This window comes from Chrysemys picta, chromosome 8, assembly GCF_011386835.1.
Source record: "Chrysemys picta bellii isolate R12L10 chromosome 8, ASM1138683v2, whole genome shotgun sequence".
In the NCBI taxonomy this organism is placed as follows: Eukaryota; Metazoa; Chordata; order Testudines; family Emydidae; genus Chrysemys; species Chrysemys picta.
Window position 1 is genome coordinate 63,473,603 of NC_088798.1, and position 22,702 is coordinate 63,496,304.

The 22,702-nt window shown below is 46.5% G+C and overlaps 1 protein-coding gene across 2 annotated transcripts in view; it reads left to right on the top strand.

The window, feature by feature from the left end:
- The first annotated feature begins 2,866 nt into the window (after window positions 1-2,866).
- PRRX1 (paired related homeobox 1) overlaps window positions 2,867-22,702 on the top strand; it is an 88,720-nt gene continuing 68,884 nt past the window's right edge. For both annotated transcript variants that reach the window (XM_008173532.4, XM_005283376.5), the window contains exon 1: window positions 2,867-3,897. In XM_008173532.4, the coding sequence (XP_008171754.1) occupies window positions 3,657-3,897 (241 nt within the window). In that variant the 5' untranslated portion in view covers window positions 2,867-3,656. The remainder of the gene's footprint in view (window positions 3,898-22,702) is intronic.

Consider the following 22,702-nt stretch of genomic DNA (forward strand, 5'->3'; position numbering starts at 1 on the left):
TCTCTGGCCTTCGTGCAATTCCACGCCCCTCTCCTAGATTAGATGATAAATCCATCGCCTAGATTTCTCTCTTTCCTTTTATTTACCACCCTCTCTAATCACAAACTGGGGGAACCTTGGGCTGATTTGGGTGTCTCTAGCCCTACTTGCTTTAAAGGGCGGGCCGGGGAAAGCGGGCTCTCCCCCGACTAGTTGTTTGTTGCAAAGAGCTGGGTTAAATAAACCCAACTCGCCTAAGCAGCTGTTTGAGGAATTAATGAAGATTCCGGAGAATCGTCTTGTTCCTCTCCCGCGTGGGGGTATTTCATTCCGCGAAGGGGCGTGAAAATCGCCCCCATTTCAGCTCACGTTATGCTGGCTGTGGGGAGCGGGTCAGCTGGGGCTGGTTCTGAGCCCTTGGAGGTCTTACAGGCCTCAGCTCAATCCCTGCGCGGAGCTGGGTCCGGTTTATAGTCCCCTGTAAATACAGATAGGAGCGAGCCATGGGGCTGGGCGCGGGGACTGGACATGCCATCACTCAGATCCAACTGCAAACCAGCCCTCCTCCCGCATCCTTCCCATTTGGGGCACTGCGGGCGGGGCTGACCCTGCAGGTGTGGCCGAGGATCGCAGAATGGAGCCCACGGCTCGGTGTCCCGGTCCTGTGCATCTGCTCTGGTCACGGGTTGGCTGCCGGCCCCAGGCAGGGGTGAGCTTCCCCCTGGCATGGGGGTGGAGGCGACAAGAATTCATCCCGAAGGCACCCGGCGCGGGGAAGCTCTAGTGTCCTCTCCTCCCTCCCCGTACTTTAGGAGTCCCTCATTTCTCGCAGCACACACGCTGGCTCTCTGACCTCAACCCCTTCGCCCGGTGCACCAGCTGCTTGGACCTAGCGCAGCCGGGATACTGCCCCCCACCCTCTGCTGTCCCGGCCCGCGTGTCCCCCACGCGCGACCTCTCTACTGCCCCACGTGGCCAGCCGAGGCAGCTCGGGCTGCCCTCCGGAACAGTAACGCCACCTCCCCTCTGCACCTCGCGTGCAAACCCGCACCACCGGGCTGTCCGACCACTCCTTAGCACCCGCGCGCACCAGCCGCCGGGCCAGGCCTGGAAAAGCGGAGCCAAATTCAAAGCGAAAGCAGCAGCACGTCGGTGAAAAGGCAGGGGTCGGACTCAGCGTTGGGGAGCTGGCTGGGGTGTGCCCAGCTACCTGGCTCCTGAAGGGAAGACTCAAGTAAGGGAAACACAAAGCTGCAGCTAGACACAGGCACCCACGCGCAGAGCCCCACGTTCGTCCAAACACACCTATGCACAAATCTAGGCACACAGGCAGACACTCGTGTTCAACACACAGACACGCTCTGCCCTGTGCTTCCGGACGGACACACACAGAAAAACATTCCTTCCAAGGACACACACTGATTCCAGACACGCATTTAATCACGCACACACAGGTCCGCGGATTCTCTAGCTAGCGCGGATTTGTCCATGCAAAGGAAAAACGCGGCGCTGGCACAGCTCTGGGCTCTCCAGGCTGGGAAGGGAAAACTTTGGGAGGAGGAGGCGGGAGACCTAATGATGAAAAAGTCTCCTCTATCCCGGCTCCTTAATTAAATGCATGGAAAGAGCCGAGGAAAGCACATCTGGTTTCAATCTGCAGCCCTTTGATGGCATCAAATGTTCTTTTCCCAGATCAGGGGGCTGGAAATTCTGGGCTGGCTATGGCAGTTTGGAGCCCAGGCTCGGCCATTTAAACACATGGGTCTTTCTCTCTCCTGGGGAGTTCCCTCACTCAAAACTCATGCAACCCTCTTGGTTCTCCTCGCTGACCCCTCTTCAATAGAAAAGATTTTTTTTTGAGAGAGAGAGAGAGCGAGAGAGCGAGCCGCAATCTCTACAAATAAGCACGTCATATTTTACCTGCTGTCCATGCAGTAATTCATCCCTTATGAGGCTATTCAAGCTGTTACAGCATTGCACTTGGGGGCACATCAGACGCCCCTCTTGGTTCGACTGTTCAAGTCGAGGACAGAAGTTTGTGAGTACATCTTTCTGCAAAACAGGGCTCACGAAAACCTCTGAACTGGCTGAGCGCTAATTGAACGAATCAGACGTTTTCCCATTTCTCCACACAGCTCTCCTAGTCTATGGGCCCATTTCTTTACTCGGTCACAAGCCCTGTTGATGGCAAAGGGAATTTTGCCTGGATAGGAATTAAGGATCTGGGTTCAAGTTAAATGCCTTCGCCTACTCTTTCTGCGGCTTTAATGATTTCTGATCTGTCCTGATCTGATCTGTAGATCGTTCAGAGTTACTGAATGGGTTTTAATTATTTAAATAATCTCTTCCACCCCCCTATTTCCATGGATTCTAACAGCAAGGAGACCTGTTCTCCCACATGTTGCTGAATGAAGGCTCCTGAAATATGCATCCCACATCTTAAACAGATCGCCCTATCCATTAACTTTCATTAATAGTTGCTTGCTGATGCTTGTATTTAATAATATACTATCTGGTTCAAATATCTGTATATTAAATCCAACCCCTTGTTTGGGTTCCTCTCTTCTTTCTTAATAGCCTGAAGCCAAACGGTTGGAACAGCAGGAAACGTTAAAAAAATAGGAGAAAACTTGATTGGAATGGACATGGACTGTTTCCAAAAGTTTCCCCTGCAGCTGTTATCAAAACATGCAAATGAGAGTCTCCAACAAGATTTAAAACAAATCAGGAGGGGTTAATGCTGAAGCAAAATAATCAGCCTGTTTTAAATTATTGTGGCTTTCAGTTTGACTTTTCTGCCAGAGATCCTATTGCAAGGGGGGGGGGAGAGAGATAATTCGATCGTTATTTAAGAAACGCAAAGGGTCTTCCCCGCTCGCTCGCTCGCTACATCAGATGTTGGCGAAGGGGGGAGGGGAGTTCTTAATCATTCTGTTTTTGGTGGTGGAGGGAGAGTTTGCGCTGTAGAAGAGGGGTCTGTAAAACGTCAGAAACAGCACAAAGACTTTGCCACGTAATTACAGGCCCCTATTAAGTCTCGAGCTGCCCTCCCTTGGGTCTCTAATTTTCATGTATTCCCTGCAAAGTCTCCCCAGTGTGCCAGACTGGCCCTTTTGAAGTGCCAGAGAGCGGCTTGATCCAACTGAGAGGGGTGGGGGAGAGCAACTGAGAGCGAGACCAGGGGAGGGCGGGGGGCACTCTTGGACTCCTGAAAACCCACGTCTTCCTTTCGGTGAGAGTTAATACTCGCGAGTACATCTGCAAGACATCAGCACCCGTGACCTGAAACCTCAGTCACTCCCGAGACTCGCCAGGAGCGCAAAGGGGGCAACGCGCTCTCTTGGAGATGGTTTAAAGCCGGGACAAGCCTCTTGCTGCTGGTGCCTGCCTGGGAATACGCCGCTTCTCCTGAAAGACACGTTTCGATTCCTCTGCCCCCCTTCCCCCATCCCCTTCCTCCATCTCTCTCTCTCTCTCGCTCGCTTTCTGTGTCACTTTCGCGTGAGAACTGGGCAGAGGGAGGCCGGATTCTCCCCCTGGAACCTGCGGAAGGAAGCCCAGGGAGCGCCCCTGCTCCGGGGACAGCGTCTGAGATTTTGGGGAGGGTCCCTTGTATTCCCCACCTCTCTCTCTCTCCTGTTTTGCCTGCACTTTTCCTTTAAGACTTGGGGGAAACCATGACTTCCAGCTATGCCCACATCATGGAGAGACAGGCCGTCCTTGCCACCCGCTTGGAGAGCCCCAGCAACCTGGACAACTTACAGGCCAAAAAGAACTTCTCCGTCAGTCACCTGTTGGATCTGGAGGAAGCCGGAGACATGGTGGCGGCTCAGGCGGACGAGAGCGTAGGGGAAGCCGGCAGAAGCTTGCTGGAATCCCCGGGGCTAACCAGCGGCAGCGACACCCCGCAGCAGGACAGTAAGTGAGACTGGGGGTCCCCAGCGCGCGGCGCAGGGGTGCAGATAAAGCAGGCGGTAGCGCGCAGGGGACAGTCTGAGATCAAACTAATTTTGGGGGGGGAGGGTGGAGACTGCCATAATGACACTATCCCACAGCTCGAGCTGTGTCCTTTAGCAGAGGGATCGATATTCTGGGGGAAGACTGGGCTTGAAAGGGACTGTCCTTGTCGTGGAAAGAGAGAGTCGGGTTGGGGGTTCAGTCTGAGCTCTGCGCGCCTGAAGGGCTTGGAGATGGCCGGCTGGAAGTGAGCAATTGCAGTTATTGCTGGATCAGGCAGAGCCTGGGGCCGGTATCTGGTGGGGGACGGCTACATGGTCCGGGAAATCAGGCGCTGGTGCCAGTGCCACAAGCTGGACATCGGGCGGCTGGGCTGGGGAGGGACCGTGTGCGTCTGGCAGGAGAGGTTGGGGAGACGTGTTCACCAGGAACGCACGGTTGTTAATCGCACAGGGGGTGGCTGCAGCAGGGGTGCCCGTGTGGATTAGGTACCCAGGGAGCCAGCGCAGACACACCGTGCTGTGTAGGGGGGCTGGCGGAGCAGTGAAATCAGCATCTAAAGCCGCATCCCGGGGTTCTAACACCTTTCCACTCTTGGCAATGACTGTCCTTGAAGAGGGATCAGTAATCAGAGCTCGGATTCAATCCGAATCGGTCTTTAATTAAGACGACTTGTAAGTTGAACTATAAAATAAAAATACTTATTGGAACCCGAAGGGTTTTAATAAATCTCTGGGATTTGCCGGGGTAGTGGTGGTGATTTGGAAATAGGGCCTTGGAGCCACCGGTTGCAGATACCTTCCCCCATCCACCCCAACACAAGCACCACAACTATACACAAATACATCGCTAAGATATCACACCAAAAACAAAGAACGTCCTTCCCCGTCTTCTCACTCACTCTCTCACTCACTAAAAAGAGAATGACAGGTTTCAGAGTAGCAGCTGTGTTAGTCTGTATCCGCAAAAAGAAGAACAGGAGTACTTGTGGCACCTTAGAGACTAGTCTCTAAATTTGTTAGTCTCTAAGGTGCCACAAGTACTCCTGTTCTTCTTTTTAAAAAGAGAATGATATGTTAGGGTCCCAACAATGTGTATTTAAATTTGAGTGGAAATGTAAAGGAACAAACCTGCAGACTTTGCCCTGGTAGGATGCTTAGTTTTACTATAATTTCTTCTTCTTAATTTCCCTTTACTCGAGAGAAGGAGATTGGCTTTTCATTCCACCCTCAGTGGGTAAAACCTGACTGCCCTGGTACATTCTGAAAAATAAAAATAAATCATTCCTCCTTTACGTAGTAAGTAGCTTAAAAAGCAGATGCCCCGTTAAAGTGGGAGATACAGATTTCTTCTCCCATATTGGCCAGTTTTAATATACGAGCTCTTCATTTTATTTCATGCTGATTTAAAAACCTTTGTCCCAGGTCATCTGTAGTCAGAACGCTCTGTGGGATGGCGCTAAGAGAAAGAACTGGAGCTAGGGGATGTCTCTGGCACTCTAGATACAGGACAAAGTACCTTATTTTTAAACACGCTTTCCAAAGAGGGTTTGAAGCCCGAAGAGAAGGGGCAGCCAGCGGGTGGGGATGGATTTCCTAGTCTTCTGCCCTCACCTAAGAGCCGGATCCCTGCTTGACTCCAGTAGGAGCAGGATCGGATCGCGAGTAGCAGCTACTTGCTGGCTCTTTCCGGGGCGCTTTGCCATTGGGAACAGGATCGGGATTTCGGCATTCAATCCAGATTCCAGTCTCTACGGGGGTGGAGGGGGGTTGCTGGCGGAGCGAAGCCGGCTAGCCCAGAAACGCTCGCTCCAGCCTGGGTTTACCGGCACCGCCCGATTGAATGGACCGGGGTTTAATACTGAGACACAGGCGGTTCCAGTCCTGCCAGGCCAACTCGGACGTGAGGGGGGCATGCCAGAGCTGGGGAGCCGGTTTAATCAGCGCTCCCCCTTTGCTGAATTGGACGCCCGGAACCGCCTCGTTTATCTGTCCGGCAGAGCCACCCCACCGGCCCCAGGTGGAACTGAGCATGGATTTAACCCGGGGATTTTGGGTTAAGGGCTGGTGGACTAAATCTCGGGGCATCCCAGCCACAGGGTCCTGACGCTGCCTTAATCCCCATCCCTGTTATTTTCAAAGGGAATGGCTCAGACGCAGGTAGCGCCACTATTTACTCTAGCGCTGCCCCAGGAGCTCTGGTGGCGCCCCGTTGTGCTAGGCGCTGTACAGAGGCAGCACTGGGGCAGGCCAACAAGCGATCAGTGCGGCGGGTGTCTGGCTTGAGGGGATGAGCCAGGCGAGATCGCTGATTGTAACGGACCCAGGAGGGCTGTGGCTGCTGGGGAAGGGAACACAGAAATAGTCCCACACTCCTGCACCTTTCTGATAGGATCAAACAGATCGCCTTTCCTGCTGAAAGAGGCCCCAGCAATCCTCACCGCGCGGAGAAATGCATTGAAGCCAGCCACACGACTAAAGCTAACCCCCAAAGCGGTGCGCCCTGTACTCGGCTGGCTCCGCTATTCACGGGTGCATCCCCCAGCCCCTATCCATCCCTGCACGAGGCTCCCCCTTCTGCCCACCAGCCCGGGGCTACAGGCTTGAGGAGCTTTGCTCCCGTGTGAGCTTGCGACCCAGACAAATCACGTTCGCTTTGGGACGTGTTTGCAAGTCAAAGAAAAAAAATGCAACTTTTACAAACATTGCATTTGACTGATGTGCAACATTGGAAAGAAGAAGAATACAGAAGACCCCATTCGGGCGTAGGGTTGCAAAAGCCAACTGCTTTTCCCACAGGCGTACATTACTGTTCTAGCCCATCCATCCAGACCTAAGTGTGGTTGTTTCTTTTCAGTAGACAGGATCTTTCAGAAGTTCTGCGAAGCACAACAGAAATGGACATACTGAGCTCTTCTCAGTTCTCTGCTATTTCATGGCTAAGGCAGGCGGCGCTGGGGGAGGGGCGTCATGTTAATATTGGCTTACCTAACTGGGGGCGATTCTAGCGGTGGGGCGTTGGTGGTAAACTGCACGTACCAACACAGGGAAGGAGACTAGGTACTGAACATATACGCCCGGGGGCAGCTTTCCTTATGCCCACATCAGATAGATTTAAAATATCCTTTTAGAGTCAGCCGCCTGGTGAGGGCTTTAGGCCTTGTCCCTCTATACCAATCTCCCCCCTAAGTCCGAGAATTCATTGCCAGACGGCAGAGAGCGAGTGAAATACACGAGAAAGCTGAGCCATGTGTAGCTACGTGTCCTTACACGTGCCCCCCCCGCTCGAGCTCTGCGCGTGCATAACTTTCCCGTCCGGATCTTCCAGCACATTTATAAAAAATGTTGCTGTCGGTATTAAAAGAGTTGCGTTAGCTCTCATTGAGGCGGTGCTTTAAACAGTTCGTGGGTTAATTTTGGTCCTGTGTTGCTTTCCCTCTAATTGGGAGGGTTTAAATGATTTATTTATTTAGACTGTGTGAGTTGAAATCGTAAAGCTCATGGTACTGATCATATGTGACATAGCAGTTCACAATTAATCAGCTTCCTAACTTGGCACTTGCACGTGCCTTGCTTTTCCGGCTGAGCGGAATAACTCCTCAGACAGCTCAGTCCGGCAGCCCTTCCCCACGTGCGTAAGCTTTGCTCGGGCGAGTTAACTTGGCGCGCAAGGTCTGGTACGGGAGCTCTCGCTAGGTAGCCTTTCACGTGCTTCTTGGCGCTTCCCTGGGATCTGCGATGCGCTGCGGGGGTTAGAAATGGTATCATCTTCTGAGGAGGAGACTAGTTTGCCTTGGTTATCTGATCTTAGGGACCCGATGGAGAGTGTGCAGGGAACCTTTCCTTCCCTGAGTCCTCTGGAGTTGGTGATCTGAAAAATCAGCCTGCCTTCCGCATTCTGTAACTCTCAATTAGTGAAAGCAGCTTGTCCTAATAAGAGCTTTGTGAGAAACACATGTCGCCATAAAAAGGTAGACTAGAAGTCAATTAGAGACACCAGGCTGAAGTGGGGGCCGGGCTGTTCGTCCCCCTACCAAGACACAAACAAATCGGAGCCCTGGCAGGAGAAATCGATTAGTCATGAAGAAAGGGATTAAAGGGAAGATATTAATCATCTGAGCGCAGGGACTGCACGAATCGTAATTGAGTCTCTCCTGGACTGACCCCTTGAGTGAAATGACTTCTCCCAAAGCAGGGATCGTTTTGAGGTACAAGAATAAATGCATCAGTGAGCGGGACTTGTGCTTTGAGACGGAATTCTTGCAAAGAAACCAGATTACATGTAGTGCTCCAATCCAGCAGAACGAACTGTTGTCCGCACTGTGCGATAAATGCTTTATTACCTAGGAATAAAATTCCTCAGATGCATTATTTTCCTCTAGGAAATTGTCATACGATGTGAAGCAGCCACAACATACAGATCTGGTTTATAAATGCGATGTAGTCCACTTTATAATTTATCTGTTATTCACCTCCATACTATTTCAAAATCTTTTCTAATTTCGGATCACATGGCTCATACTAGCACACCGCAAATTCAAATACCAACCTCTATAGAGAAATTGTGCGAGAAATTCTCCTGTACGCACAAACGGATCTCGCATACGTACTCCCAATTTCGCCATGTCTGGTCGGTTATACAGAGAACATTCCTGCAGATTTCAAAGCCCCGATCCGTTTTTAAAATCCCCCCAGCGTGTTATAATTAATGACACAGCTCATCATTTATCCCCCAACGGGTATTTCCGTTAGCCGCTATTATTAAAGGCTCGATCCTGCTTGTATTGGAGACCGTGTTAACATTCCCATTGACTTCAGTGAAAAATCAGGCCCTGATGGAATATTTATATCTGGCAACTTTATTTAGTGTGGTGTCATACTTTCTTTGAATGTTTCCATACAACTTTGCAAACGCCATTCGGGATAGTTAAATTAAAAACATAAAATAACGTTGTCTGGTTTCCAGTAACCATCTAACCAAAGCATGAAACAATGTAGCACGTTCCCAGTGTATCTGCTTAACTATCGTACCCAGGGAGGCAAATAACAACAGACAGGCACAAATATGGTATCTAGTTGCTGGGAGGTTGCATTTTATAGGCCTATTTCTCAAACAAGCTTATCAAACACATGTATGGCGCTGTGAGATCATGGCAGTTGTTAATTTTTGACTGAAGGGTGGAGAACGAACACAGCAGCAACTAGACCCCGAGCCTGGAAAATGTTACAGCTCATGTGGCAAGGAACCGCTTTGCAGGACTCCCGAATGGCGGAGGAGGAGGGGGATTTACAACTCTGTCCCCAACCGCTGCGCGTTACCCCAATCTCTCTCCCCGGGAGCCCAAAACTCTATTGTAGGAGCGCGGCGAATGAGGGGGGCAGAGATTGGGACGACAGAGATCCACCGATCCCACACGGAAGGGACCCAGCCCCCTGACAAAATCAGGACCCTTAAGTCAATTTGAATGCCCGGACTGCAGTGAGTGCTCCGTACGGGAGAAGCAATGGAATCGAATGGAACGAGGCTGGTCTATTTCAGGGATTATTCCAACAATTCCCCAATCTGGCTTCCTAGAAGAATTGACTATACACTATGAAATGTCAGGTTTCATTCTGATACTTGTGCTAAATAGCCAGGCTGATATCTCAATTTCAGCTCTTACATTCCCATGTTTCCGATAGGATTTACAAACACCTCTATTCCACCAACATCCCTATCGGTATAAAATCGACATCATCAGACTAACATTCTGTATATTCCACTTTATTTCTCGTTTGCTATAAGAAAAGACAAGAAAGACATTGAAGTCGGGGCGCGTGTCATATAATCTTGAGGCCAAACAAGTAAATTACGCAGTTGAGCCGTAGTGACTTCTCGGTGCAGGAGAGAGAAACTCGTCGAGCTGAATTTAGGTTGGGACCAAAATGCTTTTCAAAATCCGTTCTGTGCGGTGGCAAGAGGCTTGCCTGTTTGCTAGGAGCCCCGTTTCAGATTAAGTAACAAGGGTCATTAATAAGGCTTATGACAGGCTCATACAAAGCGTTCACGGGGCAGAGAGAACTGGAGGTTAAAAGACTGTTTGGATAAGGATTGCGTTTCCTCCTCCCGCCAGTCTCCAAACATTTACAAAGCGGGCAGGGATTAGACAGACCAGCCACCCCGCCCCAGATCAATGGAACCTCCAGCCAGCCCTGCTTTTGACAGCGCTAAAAAGTCGCTGGAGTTTTTAAAAGTCTAGTATCTCTGTAGTCAGTCAATCCTTACAACACTCCTGTGAACTCCAACAGGGACTGGAGATCTGGGCCAGATCCTGGCTCCAGTGGGTTACGATAGGAGTTTTTCCATTTGGAATAGCATCTAGTCTTTGCTGCTTAATCTGCAAGAGTTTACACATTAAATAGACAAACCCACAGTAACAACAAGAATATCTATCTATCTATTTATCTATCTATCTATCCTTCCAACGGTCCCAACATTTCCATAGTTAACGTTGTCATTTCTTACCAAATCTGCTACCTTTTCGTTTGCTATTGTTGGCATTAAAAAAAAAAGACACTCTTTGGTTTTAAATAATTGTATGTGTACTAATGTAACCTAATGTCTGTGTGGTCCAAAAATCCCCTTAGCTCTGTAGGGTTATTCCTCCTGAAATTCTTCCTTCTGAAGCTATAAAAAGGGCTTGCTTAGCCTTAACCACACCAACAAGTGGATGTACCCAGCTCAAATGCATTCAGGTTGCGTGGATCTGCTCATATTTTATCCAGCGCAGCAGCACAGAGCAGGGAATTGTTTAAAAAAAAAAGCTAATTTGATTTTAGAGGTGGCCGGATCTGAATAAAGCCACTGGTGTTAGTTCTGTACCTCTCGTTACCGATCCGGTGACATAAGATCGTTTCAGAAAGAAACTGAATTCCCGTGGAGGGCCCGATCTCGCAGCAAAAGTACCCGCAGCGATTTCTGCGGGACGCCTTTGTGAGCAACCTTTACTCCCATAAGGCGATGGGGGATTTAGCCCTGAAATCCATTTGGGGTGTCTAAGGAATAAAGAATCGCGGAGTGAGGGTTTTCAAACGCTCTAAGGGATTTAGGCGCTCAAGTCCCAACTGAAAGTCAGTGACTAATGCACCGGAATCTCTTAGGCTTTCCCGAAAACCTTCCCCTCTGGCTTTTAAAAAAACACTAAGAACTGGGGGGTGAACATGGTGATCTCACCCCATCCCCCAACATGCCAGTAATTAAAAGTTTGTGCCTAACAGCCCTGCAGAACAAGAAACCTTCCTTTAAAACAGCATTTCCAGGCGCTTGCTACTTTATAACGGGCTGTTGTACGTAACCCCCAGTCGCCTGGGTTTACAGGTTTGCTGGAGGCGGGCGGGGGGGGCCGAGGACAGACCTAAAAGCCCTGCTAGCTAAAGCACTTTGATGCAAATATGTCTCTGCTGCGTGGAGCTCGCTAGCTGGGCGCGCGTTTGCTGTATCACCCCACCACTGCTGCACCATTTCTCCGGACGCTTAGTAGAGATCGCTTCCCGTTCAGGGCGATGCACAGTGTCAGCCCCCAATTTGAAATGGTAAGCGATGTACTTGCCGCTGGTTACTCCTCTGAGGATCCGCTGTGTGCATTGCATGGGGGCCGCCTGCTCTGCTGGAAAAGCCGGATCCAAAGTGCATTTGTAAAAATCTTATTAAAGTCAACAACCTTTGGATCAGGCCTTAAGTTTCTCTAGACTACTCTGAGCTCCAGGGCTTTGTCTGAAATCCGATTTAAAAGGGACTTTCTTTCTTTCTTTCTTTCTTTTTCTGAGGAAAAAAAATATGAAGCTGGATTTGCCCGTGAATTGGCAGCTTTCTGGGGTGGATATACCGGATGAGGGTGGAAGAAGTTGTAATATTCCAGCAAGACATTGCTCAGGGTAGATCAGTGTACTAACTCTTCAGCTCAAATGAGGCAAACTCGAGTAATCATTTAGTATTCGCGTGTTATTGTGTTTTGTTTTATTGAAGGTAAATACAGCAATTGTAACCTGCAAATGTTGTTTATCCACAATGTTATCCTTATTTTCAATTGAAAGTCAAAAATCATCTATCAGATATCCCCAGTCGGTCTGAACTTCCACACCAAAATCAAAGCCAAAGTTGTTGTTATTGTTATTATTTATTTTATTAACTAGCTCTCGGATTGCACTTCTCATCAGCAGATTTTGAAGTACAGAAAAAAGAGACTATTTACATCTCAATGTTATCAACACACACGTGTTTTGCTGAGTCAAGCCAGACTTGGGGAGGGAGACTTGGGAAAACACTGAAAACCAGCCTTTGGGTTTTCTTGCCCTTATATCCAAAGTAAACTCCTCTGAAGCTGTTAAACTAACACAGCTGATAGGGTGACATTTTGAGCTGATACTGAAGAACTGAGCTCCCCCAGAGTCCGGGGCTGTTGTTTTCTCCTTGTCGGGTGTATCTGAGCTTATGCTGCTGGCTGATTTTAGAATCAGACTGAGGCCTGGTGTACAAAGTTAGGTCGACATGAGCAGCCTTGCATCGATCTAGTTGTGCATGTGCCTAATTTGTCTCCCACTGGTGTGATGTGAATGCCCCATTATGCTGACACAGTAACACCATGTCCCTGACCCGCATTGAGCCCTGGTTGATGTACTGAGGTTGATGCAGCATGAATGTAGCCACTGCATTACTTCTGTCTATCTTAACGATCTTCCAGCAGCTGTCCCACAATGCCTGACATTGACCACTCTGGTCACAATTGTGAACTCCACTGCCCAACATCACAGAGACCAGAAGGACCCCTCCCTTTTAAAGCCCCATGAATTTTTGAAATGCCTTTTCCTGATTGTCCAGATTGGTGAGCACACCTAGCAACTCTCCATTGTGTGCAGTTGCCCAGCTGGCCATGCTCCAGCTGCGCTCCGGCTTGGAGCAGGCAGGAGATCCTGGATCTCCCGGGCCTGTGGGGAGAAGAGGCTGTGCAGGCACAGCTACAGAACAGCTGTAGAAATGTGGACACCTATGAGCAGATTGCAGGGGGGATACAGGAGAAGAGATAGAACAGGGATCAGCAGCAGTACTGCATGAAAGCAAAGGAAATGTGGCAGGCCAAGGAGGCAAACAGTCAGTCTGGTGCTGAGCTGCAGACCTGCCGCTTTGACAAAGAGCGGCGTGCCATCCTTGGCGGAGACTCCACCACCACCTCACGAACCACTGTGAATACCTCTGAGGAGCCAGAGTCACAGGCCCCTAGCATGAACAGCGAGGATGAGGAGGTGGAGGAGGATAGAGGACATGTGACCAGGGGGTCCAGCTATGCCGGAAGCCAGGCCCTGTTTGATACTCCAGTCCAGTCAGTCCTGGCAGTGGCGCACGGGCGAGCCCAATGCAAGGGAAGGAACCTCTGGTAAGTGTGTAATTGTATTTCCCCATTACAATGATGTACTGATGGCACCCCCAATTTAACAGAACACAGCTATCACCTTGTCATTAATTTACTCACACTAGAAGACGTAGCAGTACAGCAAAGAGAGATGGAGTTGCTATCTGCTTTTCATTCCCCTGTAGACCTAGGTGTGTGTGGGAGGGGCAGGGACCGGACCATGTGGAGCAGTTTGTTTATGTACACAGGAACGTCCCTTGAATCCTCCTGACAAATCTTGATGAAACTTCCATGGAGATACTCTACAATGGCAGCCTTATTTCTTCCTCTGTGGTAGGACACTTTCCCACACCAGTCAGCGTTAACTTTGGCTGACACCATTGCAGTAAACAGACTAGCAGCTACTGGCCCAGGCATCTTCAGGATGCCAGCAGCAGCTGTGCTCTCTATGCCTTGGTTATTCTCAGGATTGAGATATCAGCTAAAATCACCACTGCTGGTGCCAGTATTCAGTACCATTGCCCTGTGCTCATAGTTTCATGCAGCAGAGCAATTCCCTCCCCTCCCCCTTGGTGGGCCATACTCTCCAAGGTGCTGTGAATGGTGCCATGCACAAACACTCCAAACAGAAGTGTCAATAAGCGTGTCCTGTTCAAAACTTTAGGGGAGCAAGGGAGGGGAGTTCTGAATTTTAACTTTTGCTTTCTGTGGTAACTATAGTGACAATGGTACCTGTGTGTGTTTTATCTGCAGCTACTGCCATTGTGGCCTTGAGGGACTCTCCCTCCACACCTGCAGAACACCTGAGCCAGATAAGGAGGAGAAAGAAGAGGACTTGGGATGACATGTTCAGTGAGATCCTGCAAGGGCTGCATCAGACTAAGGTCCTGGAGGGTGAGCATTGCAGACAGCCCGGAGAAGGAAAGAGTGGACAGGACAAAAGGCCCAGGAGTCTCAGCAGGAAAAGGAGAGGGAGACATTCCAGGACATAATGGGGCTTCTCTTCAAGCAAACACAGATGCTGCAGACTCTGGTGGACCTACAAGTTCAACAATCCCAAGTTTGCCTCCCTTTGCAGTCCATGAAGAATTCCACTGCAGCACTTCCTTGTATCCCCCTCAACATTCCATATGGCATCAGGGTCTGCATCCCTACTTTTACCAGTGCACCCCAGGGGACATTAAGGACAACCACAGTTTCACATACACCGACCTGTGAGAGCCGCGGTTGATATATGCATAGGTAAAATGGATGTGAATGTTTTTTCCTCCTGTTCTGTTCCATTAATTTATTAAGTTTTTAATGTATTTGTTTTTAAATTGCAAAGATTTTTCTTTGTGCTGGTTTTGTTACTGAATAAAATTTATTATTTGGAAAATAATTCATCACAACATTTGCTGCAGATTGCCTAGAAGTTCTGAATGCACCCACTTACTTGTTACTGAACAGAGTGACACAACTCACAGGATCAGTGAAAAACACAGTGTTATTGTAAATGCACAGCAAGCACTGCAAAATTAATAGGTGCATTGACAGTGTTATATTCATAGATATACTCCAAGGACCACACAGTTTCTAACTGACCCCAAACAGCAGGGCCAGGTAGAGCACAGTACATCACAATGCATTACTGTGACTCACTGTTAAAGTGCTCATTCAAAACTTTCCTGAGCTTTATAGCTCTGTGCTGAGCTTTTCTAATAGCCCTTGTGTCTAGCTGTTCAAACTCAGAAGATAGCTGCTCCACCTCCGCCCTCCACCCCAGAAGTATCTTTTCTTCCTTTGCTTCACAGATATTATTCAGGACACAGGAGGCAGCTATACCTACTAGTATAGTTTTTCACTGAGGTCCAATCTCGTGAGTAAACAACACCAACATCCCTTCAATCTACCAAAAGTGCATTAAACTGTCATTCTACACCTGCTGAACTTGCAATTGAATCATTCCTTGGTGCTATTGAGACAGCTGGTGTATGACTTCAGGAGCCAGGGGAGCAAGGGGTAGGCTGAGTCCCCCAGGATTACTGTTGGCATTTCAACATCACCAATGGAAAACCGCTGGTCAGGAAAGAAAGTTTGTGCTTTTAGCTTTCTCAGCAGTCTTGTGTTCTTAAAGATGCACTCATCATGCACCTTCCCTGACCAGCCAACACTGATATCGGTGAAGCATCCTTTGTGATGCACCAATGCTTGCATAACCATAAAAAAGTAGTCCTTTATGTAGATGTACTCTGCAGCAAGGTGAGCTGGAGCCAAAATTGAGATCCGCATACCGTCTATTGCTATCCCACAGTTTGGGAACCTCATTGCTGCAAATCCATCTGCTATGTCCTGCACATTGCCAAGCATCACAGTCCTGCATAGCAGGATATGATTAATGGCCCTACACACGTGCATGGCAATCACCTCCACAGTGGATTTTCCAACTCCAAAATAATTTGCCACTGACAGATAGCAATTTTCATTGCAAGTTTTCACACTGCAATCACCACTCACTTCTCCACTGTCAGTGCAGCTCTCAGTTTGGTGTCCCTGTGTTAGACGGCTATGCTAAGCTTGGCACACAGGTCCAGGAATGTTGCCCTGCACATCCAAAAGTTCTGCAGCCACTGCTCATCGTCCCAAACCTACATTACAATGCAATCTCACCAGTAAATGCTTGTTTCTCGGGCTAGAAGTGGTGTTCCACCATCTGCAGCTGCTTCAGGAACACCACCAGCAACCTTGAATTGGTTCTCAGAATGTCCCACAGCAATCTATCCTCCAAGAAATCATATTTCCTGCTGATTTGGTTCTTTGTAAGGCTCTGCAAATAAAAGAGGATTGTGCATCCTGTGTTTGCAATGTTTATGACAATAGTGCAGAGCTGTGCAGGCGCCATGCTTCTGTGGTGGTGAGTTGCACGCTGGGATAACTACCCATGGTGCACCACACTGTACAGCGACACAAGCACTTCTGGTGAGTATATGCAGCGCCAACACAAGTAGCCTAGTATGCACGTGCACAAGCGATATACTAACTGTGGTGGCTTTACATTGACATAACTTGCGTCAACCAAAGTTTGTACTCTAGACATGGCCTGGAGGAGGGTTTCTCTGGGGCTGGAGCACCTGGATTTAGCTCAGATCTGGCTGCCGCGTTCATAGTCGGTATGAAACATTGGAGAATAGACCGTTAGAATTTGGCAAATCCCTGGAGTCTGAACCAGCTCCCATTTAAGTTAATGGAAAGACTTCAGGGAAATTTGGATCAGGCCTACCGAGAAGTGGGAATCAGGAGGGGCTGCTCTTCTCCAGCTCCTGCAGAGGAGTCCTTTCTCTGAAGGGCTGGAGCTATGTGTCAGAGGTGGTCTGGGTGAATGCGGAGAGGAATGGGCTTCTCTTCTCCTGGGAAATCCAGCTTGAGAAGCAGATGTAAGGGGTTGACTGGCTCTTTGCATCTTCTCCCTGAAACACTCCCCCCAATTGAGGACAAACAGAACACTCGTTCCTTCTGCAAATACATATCTCACCCACCCACCCAACCAAACCACCCATCATTGTTTCGCATTGATGGGGATTATCCGTATTTCCCTCTCAAAAGAGCTCACAGCTACAATTCCAATATGCCAGTGATTTAACATGTAAAGTTGCAAATGTTACCATTTGCTTGGGTAATTTTTATTCCAGCTGAGCTTGTAGTGGAACTAGAAATGATTATGAGGAATAATATAAATAACCTTTTTCTTAAAAAAAAACAACCCAACAATCTATGGTAAGTATTGTTTAGACTGAAATCTATCTAAAGTTTAATATTTCAAACTAAAGCCATTTTTAAATTTAGAACAAAAAAAGTTAAACACCATATTTCAAAAAAGCTTATTTTTAACTCCTTCTGACTTCTAAATAATTAAAAAGCTTTACTTGTAATAATCCAGAAAATTAAATCTCCCTGGAAGTGATTGGGTTAATTATGCCTACAATTAACATCTGTTTACATTCCTAACAAAATTACTTAAACTCCACTTTAACTGAAAAAACAAATATAGCCTTAACTATAGCATTTCTACTAGCATTTCCATAATTATTTATATTGCCCTGTAGCCATACACATTGTTTTATAACCTGCAACTAGAGCAGGGCATAATTTTTCAGCTGAAATGATTTTTTGCAGAAAAATGCAGATCTGGTGGACCAAAAGGTTTCTTGAATCTGTCATGAAATTGCCAAATTGTTTCAGTCAAAAAACAAACAAACAAATTCTGACAAAGTGAAAAAGCTTTATTTCTACATTTTTGTAATTGAAATGTTTTGACTTTTTGTTTCAAAAGGATCTTTTTCTTCAAATTTAACTGCAATTATAATTTTTAAGAAGGTTAAAAAAAACCCCAAAATGTTTTGTTATGGGTCAAATGAAACATTTTGTTCAACTCAAAGTAAAATGTTTCTGACGTTTTTGCTTCACCAAAAAATAAACAAATTAAAAAATCTTTTCAGGTATACCCCAAATGATTTTATTAATTTAATTTAATATTTAAATTCAGCCCCCACACCGAAAAATTGATTAACAGCGCAGCTCTACCTGCAACATAGATCACACAGAGAATATAATCCCTGCCTTCAAAATCTGATAATGTAAAGGCACAGCAGTTTCAGTAAAATGGCCAGCTGGATCTGCTGTTGAAATAATAATACAATAATAATCAAAGGCCCAATCTTTCAGTTCTTATTCACACGAATAAAGACTGTGGGACTGGGAGCATAATAATATAAAGTGCAATGTACAATAATACAGAGGAGTTGAAGAACTGCATGTTTTTTTCTGAAAGATCTGTTCTAGGAATTATTTTCTGGCTGTTCTCTGGCCTGTGATATACAGGAGATCAGACTAGGTGATCACAATGGTCCCTTCTGGCTTTAGAATCTATAAGAACAACAAACACAATTATTGTTAATTATTAATAATCAATACTTTATTCCTACACTATCCAAAAGCCCCTACAGGGATGTATTTCACAAGGATACTATTATGACATGTTACTAGTAAAGATTTAACATACAATTTAAATTGAACCCAAGACATCATTTTGCCGTTCAGATTGCATTTCAGATAAACAGTAGTAAAAAGCTGTTCTGATTTGGGCTCTTCTAGCTTGCAGAGCAAATCACACCAAAGGTAAATGGAATTGGGATTGAATCTATCCATTGCCATGTTTGGAACTGGTAAATGGCACAGTAAGTATTACTATAAACTAGGCAGAGGGGAAGGTTAGAAATACCAGCTGTGTCCTTTAATTATCCCAGTCCTTCAGGGATTGATTGTTTTCATAGAATCATAGAATCATAGAATATCAGAGTTGGAAGGGACCTCAAGAGGTCATCTAGTCCAACCCCCTGCTCAAAGCAGGACCAATTCCCAGCTAAATCATCCCAGCCAGGGCTTTGTCAAGCCGGGCCTTAAAAACCTCCAAGGAAGGAGACTCCACCACCTCCCTAGGTAACGCATTCCAGTGTTTCACCACCCTCCTAGTGAAATAGTTTTTCCTGATATCCAACCTGGACTTCCCCCACCGCAACTTGAGACCATTGCTCCTTGTTCTGTCATCTGCCACCACTGAGAACAGCCGAGCTCCATCCTCTTTGGAACCCCCCTTCAGGTAGTTGAAGGCTGCTATCAAATCAGATGAGTAAAGTTTTACAGGAGACAGACAGGAAAGTGACAATCAAAAACTACCCGGGGTTGGAAGTTGCTTGCTCCTGATTAGGGCTAATTTGGAAATGATTTTTTTCCTAGTGAAAAATCAACAAAAGCAAATATTTTTCTTAGAATTTTTTTTTGAGGGGGGGGGGAGGAGGGAATTTGTCAAATCCCACAAAAATCATGTTTCAATTTTCAGAACCCAAACCAGATTTTTTGGGGGAGGGTAAAACTGAAACATTTTTGCACTTCCATTTTTTGATGAATACCCAAAATATTTTGTTGAAAATGGACATTTTGCATAGAACTTCCTTTTCCATCAAAAAGCCGATTTTCATTGGGGAAAAAAAAAGTTGAGACAATATTTTGTTGCCTAACTGTACACCTATGTATGGATATGAATAACTAATCTCCACTAATGCCCAAATCAGCTCACAGTAATAGTAAGAAAATGATTGTCCCCCAAACTCAAAGGTTTGATTCCTGCAGGAAAAGAACCAAAAATATCAGATGGTTCCTTCCTTGCTGAAGGTAATTTTTTTGTGATTCCAAATATGGTGATCAATTTGACCTTGAAATAATGGTCCTGGGGCAGCAGACATCCCTATAAGGTAGAATTTAAAAGTATTTTAAGGTAAGAAAAATATACTGGAGATAATGGAATTATCTTTTCTCCTTCTCTGAAAAAATCAGATCTGTTTTAGAGGACAGATCTATCTATCTATCTATCTATCTTGGCTTCACTTCTCCAAAGCTATATGAATGAAAACTTGCCTTATGGATTGGGTGAGATGCACAGACAGCAGAAGCAAGATAAGGGGCAAAGATCATCCAGAGATCCCATTCAAGCACTTTCTTTGGAAAGGTTTATTTTAGTATTCCTGATTTTAGCATCTTTTACTCTCAAAACTCAGGGTTCTTCCCAAGAGATGTGGAGTTTATGGACTTGGGAGGGACAAAAAATAGGAAAAAATAATTACGGACTTTACATTGACTAGAACTAGCAGCCGTCAGTATTTTTTCCTATTTTCTGTAATCAGTAGGCAAATGGAAATTGTACAGAAATGGATGGCTGGTTACATCAACAGGTTACAGACTATATAAACAAGGCAGACCGGTTAATGCATTTAACTCTTGAATGTAATTGGGCATCCCCAAAGGAATACTGTCGAAATAGAAATTCAGGGTCCAATCCTGCTCCTATTGAAGTTAATGAGAAAAATCCTTTCCACTTTGTTAGGTTTAGACCAAAATTATTTTTAAAACATTAATTACCTCCATTTTAATAACCACAGGTGATAGATCCTACAAACTTTACTCATCTGAGTAATCGTCGTTCAGGTGAGTAGTCCAATTGACTTAACTGGGACTTCTTGCATGAGTAACAATTGCTCATGTGAGTAAAGGTTGTAGTGCAGGACTTAGATAATTAAAAATGAAAAAAAATCTGTTTAAAGTCTGATTTACTTTTCTCCATTTATGTTGGTTGTGCATTTTTTGCATGTCACTCACAGTCCTGTGAGTCTTACAGTATTTGGTATTTGTCTTAAAGCCCCAACTCCTGGAGTATATGTGAATCTCAGCTTTCCTTTCTTTTAAAGCAATTTTCTCACTCTCATGGTTGCAGAGGAAAGCTAGAAAATGTGACCCAAGTGCATCCTGAAGGCAAAGAAAAAGACTCCAAAATGTATTATTTTAAAAGAAGTCTGATGGTTTTCTGGAGCTTGACTAATTATTTTTGAACATTGCCCTTACTTTGGAAAATAAAACTAGACTTTTCTGTTTATAATCATTTTCACTTCCTGATTTGTAGTAAAGTGGTAATCAAGGTGTTAAATGAGTTACTCAGAGTATAATAGGTTGGAGCCATGCACCACCCCACCCTTATTTCCTGTTTATTTACTGGGTGTTTTGACCCCCTCCCCTCCATTTGTTATGTAGCTCAGTGGGTCTCAACCTGGGGGTATGCATACCCCTAGGGGTACAGAGAGATCTTTCAGGGGGTACTCAACTCATATAGATATTTGCCTAGTTTTACAACAGGCTACGTAAAAAGCACTAGCGAAGTCAATACAAACTAAAATCTCATACAAGCAATGACTTGTTTATACTGCTCTATATATTATATACTGAAATGTAAGTACAATATTTATATTCCAGTAAGTTGATTGATTTATTTTATAATTATATGGTAAAAATGAGAAAGTAAGCAATTTTTCAGTAATAGTGTGCTGTGACACTTTTGTATTTTTATGTCTGATTTTATAAGCAAGTAGTTTTTAAGTGAGGTGAAACTTGGGGGTATGCAAGACAAATCGAACTCTTGAAAGGGGTACAGTAGTCTGGAAAGGTTGAGAGTCACTGATTAGCTGAACAAAGCAGCGTGTTCTCTGTCTGCAGTATTATAAGTAAAGTCTGTTTTCTTGTGCACTGAGCAAATTATTATAATCAGGTTTCAGAGTGGTAGCCATGTGTCACAGACTCACAGATCGTGCCCACTCTTGACCCCGTGCAGTCCGTGGGGGGTGCCCCTTTCAGTGAGACACCCTTCTCAGGGGTCCACTTTCTCTCGGGGTCAGGCCCCTCCACCTCCTGGAGCCGCACCTCTCGGAGCCCTAGCACACCTGTTTCTCGCCGTGGGCCCCCTCAAGGAGTCCACTTGCTCTGGACCCCCCTGGCCTCCACCCCCAAAAGGGATGATGCTACCCTGTTCTCTAGTGACTCTTAGCCAGCATAAAACAGGAGGGTTTATTGAGAGTTGAACACAGCACAGGAAACTCTCAGGGCCTCAGGCCTGGCCTCTCTCAGCCCAGCACACCCCAGTCTCTCTGCATCCAGGTGGGCTCTGCCTGCTCCCCCTCTCCAGCCCAGAGCCCCCCTGCTCCCAGCTGGGCATCTGAGATCACCGGCCCCAGGCCCCGCCTCTGTCCATTGTCTTCTCTCCAGGTAAACAGGGTCGTAAACCGGGGCCTCCTCTCCTCGCTTCTGTCCTCTGGCTGGAACCGGCTGGTTAGGTCACTGGGTCCTCACTCTGCAGCCCATTGTCCGCCCACTGGCCAGAACTGGCTGCGTCTCCTCAGCTGGGCCTCCGGGTCACCAGGTCGCCAGGTCACCGGTCGCTGGGGTACCCATCCTCCCAGCCATCGGCTGGGTCCCCAAGTCCTCTCTCCGGTCCTCTGCAAAACACACTCCCTCTCCCCTCACCTCGTTAAACCAGTAATACCCAGGGAAACTGAGCCCCACCCCCTCCACATGCAAACCATTGAAACTCCACAGAAAACAAGAAACCCCCCCCCACTTCGTCACACTATGTTAGTCTGTATCAGCAAAAACAACGAGGAGTCCTTGTGGCACCTTAGAGACTAACAAATTTATTTGGGCATAAGCTTTTGTGGGCTAAAACCCACTTCATCAGATGCATGGAGTGAAAAATACAGTAAGCAGAATATATATATATATTATTATATATATATATATATTATAGCACATGAAGGCAACTCCCATCTTTTCATGTGCTATAATATATATTCTACTTACTGTATTTTCCACTGCATGCATCTGATGAAGTGGGTTTTAGCCCACTAAAGCTTATGCGCAAATAAATGTGTTAGTCTCTAAGGTGCCACAAGGACTCCTCATTGTTTTTTTTTATTATAATCAGTTTCATGTCCTAGTTCTCCTGCTGTGTTTGTATTTTTAATACTT